Source organism: Sprattus sprattus (assembly GCF_963457725.1).
Source record: "Sprattus sprattus genome assembly, chromosome: 5".
NCBI classification, from domain to species: Eukaryota; Metazoa; Chordata; class Actinopteri; order Clupeiformes; family Clupeidae; genus Sprattus; species Sprattus sprattus.
The window spans coordinates 9,855,342-9,869,492 of NC_137924.1; the positions used below are offsets into that span (position 1 = coordinate 9,855,342).

The 14,151-nt window shown below is 41.2% G+C and overlaps 1 protein-coding gene across 1 annotated transcript; it reads right to left on the reverse strand.

The window, feature by feature from the left end:
- Window positions 1-1,941: 1,941 nt before the first annotated feature.
- Window positions 1,942-12,318, reverse strand: LOC308366006 (lactase/phlorizin hydrolase-like; the record flags this gene model as incomplete). The annotated part of the gene is given in 13 exon segments (XM_080839641.1): window positions 1,942-2,207; window positions 4,658-4,894; window positions 5,078-5,301; window positions 5,395-5,495; window positions 5,499-5,526; window positions 5,737-5,843; window positions 5,999-6,201; window positions 6,411-6,609; window positions 6,873-7,163; window positions 8,912-9,180; window positions 9,303-10,841; window positions 10,942-11,590; window positions 11,677-12,318. Coding segments are annotated over 13 exon segments (4,755 nt in total).
- Between the last annotated feature and the right edge of the window lie 1,833 nt (window positions 12,319-14,151).

The window sequence follows — 14,151 nt, forward strand, 5'->3', positions numbered from 1 at the left end:
CATAAAGGAGAGGGGGGGGGGGGAGTATCCTGATATGTTACTGCTTCACCGTTTGGCAATCAGCATCCCTCTGAATGAGCTCCATTGCAGGGCACTTACACACAGCAAGGGTCTGATTAAAATGACAGGGGGAGAGGTATCAGAATGCCTGGATGTGAGCACATGGGGGAGCGGAGCTCTACTCCATACAAGACTGTTTCCATTGATCTATAAAATACACCAGGCCCTGACGGGGTGCTGGTAGAGCTGAGGCTTGAATGACTGTCGTTTTTAAAGCTATTATGTCATGTTTTGAAGGGTTTATTAGCGCAAAGTAGGGGAAACAGGGCTAAATCATAATGATTTGTAATACATGTACAAAAACGCAGAGCTAGTTATCAGTGAAACTTGTGTCTTGTGTCAGATTGCCAAAATGTTTTTCTCTGACCAACACACAAGTTCATGTGTTTTAGATTACCCATTGAATTGATTGCAACTAATATTCACTACACACCAATCTTTGGTGATATTTATGACTGGAATATACTTGTGTTAAGTGGTATAATATTACAGCCTTTTGCAATAACTGAGCCAGTGGTTTATATGCAAGCCATCAGTGAGCTTTCTACAAGCAAGAGGCACCGGATGTAAACTGAGCTCAAATGTTGTCAAATGGCTTTTATGTTCTTTTCAAACACCAGGTTGTAAATCTGTTACCCAGCACGAAGGCAAGGTTCAGGGACATTTAAGAAGAGCAATATTTACACGACACACGAAAAGCAAAGTTTATTTAAAAACATTGTTCCACACCATATTTGAAACTTTCTGTTATCTCTTCCCCAGCATCAAGATTACACAGATATGGAATTTATATAACTTAATAAATCACAATCCTGTGGACGTTATTTACATTGATTACAACTGATATATAAAAGAAGCATTAATCCAATGAACATTCTGGGGATTCCTGTCTCAAATCTAAATAAGCTTGAGCCAACTGTATCATACAAGGCATCATACACTATATTAACAAAGCATTAACTAATGAACGGTGTGTTATTGACAGGGACCGCTCAGGAGGGCGGATATGAATTCATGTTGAAGAACCACCTGTGGATAATTGAAGTGAACATCCTCTTTAAAGTACGGTTGCTATGGAGACGGGCGTTCGTGCCTCAGGGCGGGGCTCAGAGAGGGGCGAGTCTGTTCAAAGGCGAGCAGGAGTTCCACATGGCTGCACGGTCTGCTTCGCTAAATCTCTTGCTGGCACATTTGAGTCTGCCTATTATTAGTTGTTCAAATTGATGGGTATGAAGATTTCACAAATCTGTGCATAAAAAAGGCTTCTGATGATAGGTACAATTTTACAGTGTAAGCTAATGCAATTACATTCATCCTTGGTTGTCTTTCTTTCTCTGTGAAGCAGCTCTGCGAGCGTGATCAGTGTTACCAGTTAGGATCCCATAGAGGGCCATACAAGACTTATCAAGTTTAAGCTAAATGTGATCTCATTTGTAACAATTCCAACAAATACAGTTGAATTGTTTGGAAAAGTACTTTTTTACAAACAACACAGCATCATTTGGCATTGAGTCTCATCAATGGAATCGAATGGAAGGCTCTCTGTATAGGAATTAATCAATCGCTCCCTTCCTTCCTTTGTGCATTAACTAATCTAGGTTTGTACATTTCTGGTTTCAGTTTTTCTCAGGAAAATCCAAATACAGCACTTACATAAACTGGTCTCAATCTCATCTCATTTACACAACTTCCAATGCTGTGGAGTAATTGTACAATTGTCTTACACTGCCACCTAAAGGACAGTTCATAGAAGACAGCAATAACTATGTCACAACTACAATGATTGGCAATTTTGTAGATTTAAGAACAGTGTCGACATTATTAGATGGAAAAGATTAAAAGAGCTAACATGTTTTCTTGGCCTGTTCATTTGTGGAACACTTAGAGGGTTGTGACTTTTTCATCTGTTCTAAGGTTAATATTTTCAGCAGCAGGCTGTTTTGACCTCTTAGTCGCCCGGAGACACTGAAAGGTCATGAAGGCTGCTGCTACAGCACCAATAATGGAGAAGCTGAAAAGAATGTTAAGAGCCACTGCAGCATCAGGAAGTGACACCTCCATGCCCAGAAACCGCACCCCTGGAGACTGTATTGGAGTGGTGGTGGTGACGGTGGTGGTGGTGGTGGTGGTAGAAGGGGTGGTTGTTCCTGTGAAAACAGACAGATAAAGGACTATGCCAAACAAACAATATCTTTTAAGCTATGTTATACCCCAGGGGCTTGGCTTATTCTTTTCTAACTGGCTGGCAGGTGACTCAATATTGAAGTAGATCAGGTAACACAGTTTAATCACCGTTCTCCATCAATGCTCCAGAAACCTTTAACGGAAATCCGTCCATTGATAGAGGCCACAGACAGTGTGTACTCAGGCAAGCTAAATAATAACAAAATAAACATATTTTCTCATTTTGCCAAGTGGTGTAAATGAGATGTATACCGTAATTAAATAACATGTTATCTGGAGAACTAGAAAGCTCACGAGCATAGCCCTCATGTTGTCTTCACAACATGGTTCAAATTGTGGTTCTGGTCAGAAATGACTGGCCTGACATCAGTGTTAAGCTTTTGAATTTGATCTATTTTTGATTTAAACCTTTCTAAAGATGGAAGTAATTATAGGTTTTTAACAATTTTATATCAGTTCTAGTTTTTAAGCCTCCTTCTAATGAATACTACTCAGAAATTCACAAATCATTTTAAAATACAACTAGTACAAATCTAAATTGTAGGATTATTACTATTTGGTGTGTTCTGGTCAAAAATGGCCGCATTAAATGTGACACCTGACCACTTTCACCACTCATAAGTTTTACAGTCTTGGATATTCATTTAAAAGAGAATGTTATGAGTTTAAGATGAAAGATAAAAATTTGTATTAAAGACTGCAGTTTCAAAACTGTAATTTTTGACCAGAACACAACATGAGGGACAGAATCAGAAATAGCTAGCAAGCCAAAGGATTCAGGCTAAGCAACAATAGAAACAGTTGTAACCAAGCAAACTATCCAATGTTATTCCCAGATAGCAAAAGGCCAGTAGACCACTCTCGGACCACTAGGGGCAGAGGTGACGGTACGCTGGGCTTTTGCTCATTGGATTTCGGGTGGTCTGCTTGTGAGTTAGAGACAAACGGCCCACCATTTTGCCACTTGCTTTAAAAAAGAAAAATAATAATACAAAAAAATGTGTTAATATCCATGCCCGGTTATGCTGAAGATGATGACTAGAAGTGGAGACACCACCAGTGGAGTTCCAACCAAACTCCACTGGTGGACTTGCTATCTTAGTTCTTCAGGGCTCTCAAGTTATGAAGACAGGCAAGAGTGACATATTGCCGAGCTCCCCCGCGCGCCCCCATTCAATTTCCACAGACCCCCCCCCATATTATTATTAGTGTTTTGTAGTTGTCAATAATAATTGCTCTGACTAGCAGAAAAGATTGGACACATGGCACTGATTAATGCATCCATGGCCAGGATATTTATAACATGCTAATATGCCTAATGAGCTCGCGATTCACAACTTCACAAGGCGTGAAGAAGCCTCGGAATCTGAATAGAATGTTCGAGCAAACACATTTACAAAAAAGAATGCCCATAACATAATTTAATATTAAGGGCTGCCTAATATTTGTTCGAATAACAGGCTATATATATTTTGTATAGGCTATTAACCAAGTTCGGAGTCAAAGCTATGGTGAAAAGGCAGGCTGTAGCTCAAAACTCTGTTGGTTTGAAACACTCATTAAAAGTTGATGCTCGTTATCTTGGAAATATTCTCTAACTGCAGTCAAGTTGTCATTGCTTGTGTCAAACTATTGTGAATTTGTTGTTACATTAAAACAGGAGACAACGTACTCTTTGTAGAGATTGATGCTCGGAGCTCCAGTGATTTCCTCTCAGGTGAACGAAACGTGAATCGGAGATCAGACGCGCGCAATTCCAGGATGCTTTATTTTCATTGGTTGTTGGATTAAATCTTACCCAGATACAGAAGATACGTTTTTTCTGATTGGCTATTGTGTAGCCCTTTTTTTTTGATTGGCTGATAAGTGGCACCTCACGGCAGAACTCCACGGGATTCGGGGAGACGTGCGGGATTCCTCCATGGTGAGGGCAACGCAGCGCAGCCAGGTCATGTTTACGCGATGCGGCCGGCACATTAAATATACTAGAGGTTTTTTTTCAGCGTGAGAAATACGATGTGTGGCGGGAGTGCGTGACATAAGACCTAAATGAGTGATTGTCACGCTCAATGCGTGACACTTGAGAGCCCTGGTTCTTGTCAATGACTAAAGAAAGTAGTTCTACAAACTAAACAGGCTGGCTTCTTTCTTAACTGAACCAATGTTTCAATTGTTCGGTTATACATGCGTGCCTAAAACACATGTGGCAACCTGGGTATAAGTGGCTTAGATGCCTTCGAGGTTTTCGGTTATACAAAAATATGGGACGTGGTCCGCTTCACATCGTGGAGTTCTTTGTCTCCACCTCGTCCAATACTTTTCTCAGAACGTTATCCCTTACCCCTCATTCGTTATCCCTTACTAAGATCACTTATTGTGCTTGATTGGTTTTTACTGATCAATGAACTCTGACCTTCCGGCTCGGGAGCAAGGCAGTGATGAGGACCCTGAGAGGGGTCAGGGAATCCATTGCAGCGGATGATGGTGGTGTAGCGCTTGGCAGACGCCTTTGGCACGCGTGGAAGGGAGGGATCAGAGCGGTTTACAAAGAAGAGGCCAAACGTTTCCTCATAGCCCGAAGCCCACTCGTAGTTATCCATCAGAGACCAAGCTGTGTAGCCACGGATGTCTACACCATCGATCAGGTACGCTGAAAATGCATTTGAGCCCACTATTGTGACTAGGATGTTACAGATGTCAAGGTTTCATTACTAATAGATCCTATATGGGGTTGTATGTTGCGCAATTTTGAAATTCAGTAATTCAGTAATCAGTACAATGATGGCTCCCCATCTATTTGAAAATATGGCTTATCAAATAGAACAACAAGTACCTTTCAATGCCTGGTTGATGTAATTCTCGTAAAAGTGGATTCTGTGTATATCATTGAGATCTACAGGGCCACGTTCGGAGATGCCGTTCTCTGTGACATATATGGGGGGGTTCCCATACTCATCCTTGATGAATTTCAGGAGCCTTCTGAAGCCGTCTGGAGTAACTCTCAACCAGACAGAACCAGATTCGAGCCAGGACCAGTCAGGGATCGAAGCTGATCCTCTGGACAAATGCAAAGCCAAGGGCATGTGGATTTGAATACAAACTGCTTTGTATGTGAATGGGTGAGTTTGTCATGTGTGATCCATGGCCTACCTGTCTGCATCGTAGGTCTGTTGATTCCCGTAATCTGCCTTGAAGGCCAGGACAGATGTATAGTGGTTTAGTCCAAAGTAGTCATGGGTTCCATTGATCCTTTATATTTCTGAAGGTGTAAACTCTGGAAGTCTTGGAGAGAATTAGATCATGGTGTTTCATGACTTGTATATGATATTTTTTCATTTTTTTCATGGCATCACAATGTGTGTTCTCAAGGCATCCCAATGTTCTCCACACCTTCACTCAACTCCACATCAAACCAATTCATTCATGTATCAATCTCAACATATAGACATCACTCACAGCCACTTGTCACGACAGCTCTTTTATTGAACTCACCTGGATTTGGGAAGGCCCCCTTCAAGGCTCCTCTCCCTAACAACTTTTTTCATCACCTCACTGTAGTCACCTTTGAAAATAGGGTGAGCATACCATCCAAGGAAGAACTAAAAAGAAAAAAAAAAAACATATATTTTTTTCATCCAATTCCATACTCATCTATTCTATAAGATGAGTCGAACAAGCCTTTAAATGACGCCTTGTGGTGAGAAGGCTGTGCTGTGCCCTCTCACCCCCCTAAATGGAGAGCTGGCTTTCTTACTTGAAGGTAACGAGCGACAGCATCGTTATCCTCTTGCTTGGTGGGGTTGCGAGGGTATGCGTAGTCATAATTGAGTGTTATGGAGATAATTCCCCCTTGCTTGGACCGGTATTCATCATTGTACACGTGCCAGGCCTCAGCGTGGGCCTTGATTAGGTTATGAGCAACGATGTAAGGCCCCGTGCCTGGTCTGTCACCAATACCTACAGAACAGGGGATGTGAAAAGAGTATGTGAAAAGAGTATGTGGAAAGCTGGCAAACTCAAAGGCCATGCATTCTTAAAATCCAACATTACCACCCTAAGGTACAGATAGTTCTTAGAGAGCATTTTGTCAAACTTGTTTCAACAACATCTCAAATTTTAACATTTACATTTATTGTAATTGGTCTAAATAAGATATGCATATGTACCGGGCGCAAAGACGCCGTAGCCATATCCTAAATTAGCCGTGATGTATGGTTCATTAAAGGTGATCCAGAGTTTCACTTTGTCCCCAAGGCGACTGAATATGAGGTCTGCGTACTCCTTGAACCACTGAACACTGAGGTCGCTCTCCCAACCCCCCTTGTCCTGCAGAGCCTGGGGAAGATCCCAGTGGTAAAGGGTCACCTGAAAATATAGACAATAAACAAATGAACATTTTTTGACCAAATACGTTAAGAGAGTTCCCACAGATGAACCACACATATCTTAGTCACAAAGAAAATCTCAAGAGCTTCAATGACATAATAAATCAAAAGAAAACATTTGTAATAGACTGTGTTCCAGCTGATTGCTGTGTAATGTCAAGTGATCAACCATAACTCAAGATTAAGATGTTACAAAAATTAAATCTTCAATATGATCAAAGAATTAATAAACCTTATCCTTACATGAGGTTGTATATTAGCAGCCAGCAGGGCATCAATCAGACGGTGATACAAGTTGAGTCCAGCCTCATTGATGGAATTGATGGTACCGTCAGGGAGTACTCTGGACCAGGATATGGAAAGGCGATAATATCCAACTTCTAAACTCTTGAGCATTGAGACATCCTCCATGAACTTGTTATAGCTGTTGCAAGCGATGTCTCCATTGTCATCATTTGCTATCTTTCCAGGAAGATGAGAAAACTGGTCCCATATGCTGAGACCTTTTCCATCTGCTCTCCAGCCCCCTTCTACCTGAAGAGAATTTGAAACGGTAAAAATTACATTTGAACTGATTTTAAGTGCAGTGACAGGTTCAAGTTCAAGTTCAAGTTTATTTATATAGCACATTTCATATGGTATACATAAACACAATGTGCTTTGTGCAGAGAAAACATTCAATGATCTAAAATAAACACACAAACAAATACACTTAGCAAAATATATATATATATATATATATATATATATATATATATATATATATATATATATATATATATATATATGTATGTATATACATGAAATAAAAGAAAATAAAAAAAACAATAAAAGAAGTGTTAAAAAATAAAAATAAAAACCTATAGTCATGAATAGGCTGTAGAAAATAAAAAAAGTTTTAATTCCCTTTTTGAAAGAGAGCACTGAGTGAGATGACCTTAACTCCAAAGGTAGGCTATTCCAGAGGGTTGGGGCACAGTAGCTAAAGGCACCGTGTGCAGCATTGTATTAATTCTTGGGGTCGTGAGAAGACATTTATTGGAGGATCTTAGGCAACGCGATGGATCATAAAGAGTTATCAGATCGGAAATATAGGGTGGGGCAAGCCCGTAAAGTGATTTATACACAAGAAGGAGTATTTTAAACTCAATTCTTTGTTGAACAGGGAGCCAGTGAAGTGATTTAAGAACAGGGGTGATATGATTGAATTTTGAAGTTCTAGTGACTATTCTAGCAGCTGCATTTTGGATAAGTTGAAGTTTATTTAACATCTGTTTTGTAAGACCAGCATAGAGTGCGTTGCAGTAATCTAACCAACTTGAGATGAATGCATGAAATAATTTTTCAGAATCCTGTAAAGACAGGATGCACGGACTTTAGAAATATTTCTAAGGTGGTAAAAGGCTGTCTTAGTAATGTTAGATGTATGCTTTTGAAAATTAAGATCTGCATCAAGAGTCACTCCTAAATTTTTTACATTCTCACATGGATTTGCCCAGAGGGAGGTTAAAATTGGTTGAAAGTGATTTCTCAGGGCCTTAGGGCCTACAACCAGAATCTCTATCTTGGCATCATTTAGCCGTAGAACATTTTGGGCCATCCAATTTTTAATGTCGGAGATACAACGAGTGAGGTCATTTACCGGCCTGGGGTCATCAGAGGAGATGGATAAGTAAAGTTGGGTATCATCAGCATATGAATGGTAGGAGATGTTGTGTTGCCGAATGATAGATCCAAGTGGTAACATGTACAAATTAAAAAGCAAAGGACCAAGAATTGACCCCTGAGGAACCCCATATAAGATGGGCCTTACATCAGAAGACAGGCTATTTATAGAAACAGAAAAGGATCTCCTGTTTAAATAGGATGAGATCCAATCAAGAGCTGTACCCTGGAGGCCAACTGAGTGCTGAAGACGTTGAAGAAGAATAGCATGATCAATTGTATCAAATGCAGCGCTTAAATCGAGGAGAACGAGAATCGATATTTTTTGATTGTCAGTCGCAATTCGTTGTCAGGTTGTACTCACTGCAGTTTGCACCTATGCACAACACTGTATATTAGTGAAGCCTATGGTTTGCATTCATGCCTGTAGAACAATATTTAGGTTATGGTTTGAAATCGTGCGAAGCCTGTGGACTCTTGCTATCCTAATAACTGCTGTCAGCATTCACCAGATAAATTATGTATGATTCTCTGGATGAGAGAAGCAATACAATGAAAGACAGGGAACAAATGCAATCAATCACAGTACACACAGGTTTATCTGGTAGGTTGTTTACCTGGTAGGAAGCTGTGGATGTGCTCCAGGCAAAACCATCTGGGAAATACCCATAAAACATTTTCTCCACTTCGGTTTCAGGGAATCCATTATCCATAATGATTTGGTTATAGTAGTTAGCGGATCGTTTGGGTGTTCTTGGACGTGAGGGGTCCTTGAAGTCAACATGATAAAGCCCAAATCCCCGTGTGTAACCACTGAGCCACTCAAAGGAGTCCATGAGAGAATTGACTGAGTAGCCCTTCAAACGTACCCCATCCAGATTGTGTGCTTCAGGGAAAATATAACAAATATAACCAGATGTCAAATCAAGAATAGTTAACACTTACATATGAATGGTGAAGCCATATGCAATAACGGGTGCTTAAATCAGTGATAGAATTTAGCTGTACCTTTCAGAGCCTCATCAATGTACATTTTGAAAAAGAACGTTCTATCAGTATCATCTACTGTTGTTCCGGGATCCGAAGCTATTCCGTTTTCTGTGATGTAGATATCTGGATCTCCGTATTCCTCTTTGATCCAGTTGAGAAGTCTTCTCATGCCCCATGACACAGCCCTTTGGCCCCCGATAACAGTGCCTGGAGAACTGGTCTCTTCCTCTTTACCAAGTTCTTGATCAGTTTCGTAGGATGGAGGAGTGGGCCAAGTAGTCATATATCGTACAATTTTTGTCGTGTAGGAGTTAATACAAAATACATCAGCCGTTCCTTGTATATATGCCTTCTCCTGATCAGTGAAAGTTGGTAGTCTGGACATTGGCAGACCCTGTAGGTCACTCTTGTTTCCAACTTGCCACTTCATGGCATCAGGATAGTCACCATTTCTAAAGATGGGATGGGCAAACCAGCCCAGTTGGAACTGGAGAGCACGGTCAGCAGCTGCTATCTCTCGAGGTACGTTGGGGTCTTTTGGCTCAACCCAATCAGCATTCAAGCTAATAGACACCAGTCCTCCTTGGGTTTCCCTGTATTTGTCACTATAGGTGTGATATACTTTTGCGTGGGCTTTAAGGAGATTGTGTGCAATTCTGTAAGGGGCGACTCCTGGATCAGCGGGCTCATTGGGAGGAACCTGAGACAATGCAATAGAATAGGGTTGGTTGAATGTGATCCAGAACTTGACTCTATCGCCAAAGGTGGAGAAGCAAAAGTCAGAAAATTCGTTGAAGATGTCAATCATGTTGACATTGTCCCATCCACCATTATCATGTAGAGCCTGAGGAAGGTCCCAGTAGTATAGAGTCACCATTGGAGTGATGTTATGGGTGAGGAGACCATTGATGAGTCTGTTATAATAGTCTACTCCCATCTGATTCACAGAGGTATTCCTACCATTTGGAAATATTCTTGACCAAGACAAAGAAAATCTATAGGACTTCACTCTCAGAGCCCTTAGCATGTTGAGATCCTCTTCCACCTTATTGTAACTGTTACATGCAATATCACCGGTATCGTTGTTTGGGATGCTCCCAGGCTTCTGAGTGAATGTATCCCACACACTTGGTCCTTTTCCATCCGCGTTCCACCCACCTTCGATCTGATATGCTGAGGATGAGACGCCCCACTGGAATCCTTCGGGGAAAGTTCCGTAGTAGTAAAGTTTTCTTTGGAAATTAGTTTGATGTGAAAAGTTTTCCCAAACCACTTTGGATCTGGAGGGGACCTCTGATGGAGACAGAACTTGGCGCTTTGTTGTCATTGACTTTGGAAAATATGAGACTGATCTTGGCCGAAGGTTTTCAAAGCCGTTCATTTCAACAACATGGGAGTAGAAGTATGCAGATGCTTTGGGGGTTCGGGGTCTGTTCATGCCTTCAAAGTTTACATAATGCAAACCAAACCGTTGGCTATAGCCTTGCGGACCCTCAAAACCATCCATTAGTGACTGAACAGTGTACCTCTGCACATCGACTCCATCAACAATGATAGCTGAATAGAAAAATTGTTTTAGTGCTCAGAACAAAAAACAAATACGTTATTTTTTATCTAGAAGTTTATGAAATGGAGCAAACAAATCTATCATGCTTACCTTTCATTGCCTCATTTATATAACTCTTCAGGAAGTTTACGCGTTCGGTGTCATTGAAGCGTTCGCCATCGTAATATGTTGGCATCCCATTTCCGGTAATGTATATGGGCACTTTGGTGACAGATGTGTACTGTGATGAGACGTAGTTGAGCAGACGGCGAAGCCCCCACGGCACTGGGTGAATCCAGTCGGAGTCTATGGTTGGCCAGTTGGGGTCAACATGAGACTGGAAGTCTCCAACACCATGAGGTCCTTGAACACAGCTTCCCCTACTCTCATTGATAAGGCGGGAGGTGTAGTGGTTGAGCCCAAAGAAATCAGCAGTCCCTTTGATCCGCTGTTTCTCAGCTTCTGTGAACACAGGGAGTCTTGCTACCTCAGCAGGCTGACATTCTTGCCTTTTCTGCTCAATCTGACTCTTGAGTATAGCTGGATAGTCTCCATCCACAAATATGGGGTGTGCAAACCAGCCCAGCATGAAGTTCATGTAGCGCTCAGCTGCCTCAAGGTCCTGAGGACTGGAGGTGTTCAGAGGTTCTGCCCAGTCTGAGTTCAGAGCAATGCCTACTCTTCCACCCTGCTGCTTCCTGTACCTATCACTGTAGACATGCCACGCCTCAGCATGGGACTTAAGGATGTTGTGGGTCACCTAGGAGAAAGGGAAAATGTCATTATAATGTTGGGGATTACACCATACTACACAACCTCATTATGTGTAGTGTTTTAGGTGTTTACCTCATAAGATGCAACAACTGGGTCCTTGACGCCTGGTGCATGCTCACCAGAGCCATACCCAGAGTGGCTCACCACCCAAGGACTGCTGAAGGTGTTCCAGGTCTTTACTCTGTCTCCAAATCTGGAGAAGCAGAAGTCAGCAAAGTCTTTGAATGCCTCCACAATGGTGGGATTCGTCCAGCCTCCATTGTCCTGTAAGGCCTGAGGAAGGTCCCAGTGATAAAGGGTGACAACAGGCTCTATGCCTGACTGGAGGAGAGTGTTGATCAGATGGTCATAATAAAGGGCTCCTTTCTCTGACAGGCTCCCCCTGTGGCCAGTAGGGAAGATTCGGGCCCAAGAGATAGAAAACTGATAGTTGTTGGTGAGAAGACCTCTGAGCAGGTGCACATCATAGTCCACCTTGTTGTAGCTGTCACAAGCCAGATCAGCGGTCTGGTTATCAAACCCATGGCCCTGGTGTCCAAAACGGTCCCATATTGTCTCCCCTTTGCCGTCTTCAGACCAGCCCCCCTCCACTTTAAAGGACTCACTGGAGACGGACCACTGAAAGCCCTCAGGAAAGGATCCAATCAGGAAGTCATGACGCTCAGACGGGGACTGAGAGCTAAAACTCCTCCAGACATTCTCATAAGAAGACATCGATACCTTGTTGTTTACCAGCGATTCTGCATTCTTAGACTCTGTAGAACTAAGGACAGGCACATGGAACATCATTACCGTTTGGTAGTTTGGTAAAGAAGATAATAGAACATATGTAAAATATACTGCAATAGACATTACCGAGAGTCGATATCTCCTATTCGCCCCAAAATATCTTTAATATCACATCCCAATATTTGAAGGTCTTCGTTTTTCAGTGCTGTAAAAATGATAAAGTTTGTGAATTAAAGTTTTTAAAAACTACAACATGCTATTTTACGTCAGCTACTTCTTTCCCCTTTCATTTTTAATTTTTTTTGTTGATAATTTTGGATACCTTTCAGCACTGTTGAAATTGGAAGGTAATGGTTGTTGCCCTTGTAGACACAGTTCTTCACTTTCATGTCGTACATGAGAATTGGTAGTTTATCTCCTGGTTTCTGAAACATTGGTTGTGAAAAAGCATTTCAAATATTACCCTTACATTGCAAATATATGGTTTATAACTAAATGACATGCATATGCTCTATTGTTCTTATGGTTCATAACAAATTAAATGGAATTGCTGAATGTACTGTATATATGGTTACAGGTTATGCAAACCAGGTTATTTCAGGTTATGCATACAAGGTGCGATTAAAAAGCTGCAAGACTGCGCCAATAAAAAGCACCATATCTGAAATTTCACCGCCATTCCCTTTGAAGTAGTGGACTAGCAGTGTAATAAACCGCTCGCAGCACTTTGGCCATGCTTGGAAGGCATTTTTCTTGGAAGGCTAAATTCACTGTGAACAGGCATGTTGTCATGATGGAGCACTTCAATACCTGCACGCCACAGTTCAGGTCGTTTGCGCATCGGCAAGTTGACATTGTAACATTGTGAGGCGTCTGAGGGAGAACAGTAGGCTCAAATGAACGCAAAGGTTTTCGCAAATGGTGCTGTATATGCCTAAAGAACAAAACTTCCAAGCAGCGTTGCAAGCATGGCAGGAGTGCTGGGGGCAGTGTATCACTGGGGATGGAGACAAAATGTTTTTCACTTTTTATAAGTTCAGTCTCAGAACGTTTTGATCACATCTCGTATCTACAGAACATAGCTGAAGTCTATTACTTTGCCATTCTCATCATTTTATACAATTATTTCATTAAAAATGACTTTAATACAGGTAGTGTGAATGTTTTCTAACTTTTGAATAGATATATTAATTGTTTAGGAATCATAATAACAGTGTTCTAATAACTGCTTACTATTTACTTGATTCTGGGTGTAATGCAATGAATTGAATGGGTAACAACGTTTTTTTTTTTTCACATCTCCAAAAATATATGTACAATACATTCACCACTAGTGTCTTTCAGTAGGTAAGAAATACCTCCATGCTTTGGACATGCCTCAGTTCTTCTTCAAGACTTGTTTGTAAAGAGCAATCATATTCAATCAGCACGGTCAGAAAGTCCACATTTCTCTGTCACACAAATAAATACAGGGGGTTGCCATTTTACAGTCATACGCTTTTCAATAAGGGAATATTTAACTTATATTACCTCCAGTTAGTGGTTATGACACCATGCATGTGTGAATGTTTGACCACTAAAGGACAGTGATCTTACTATGTTTATGCTTCGGCTGTGAAGAAATTCTGCCCTCACTCCAAATGACACCTGGCCACCTTAGAAAAGATGGTAAATCTGTTAACACAAGTTCAAGGATATAGCCGAGATTTCACTCTTTTATCAATTCACTGTCACAGAGTAAAGTGAAGACCTGTTAGTGTTTATGGTTATTTTTAATGTTATGGTGCAAAAATGGCTAAACTGTGAAGCATATACACT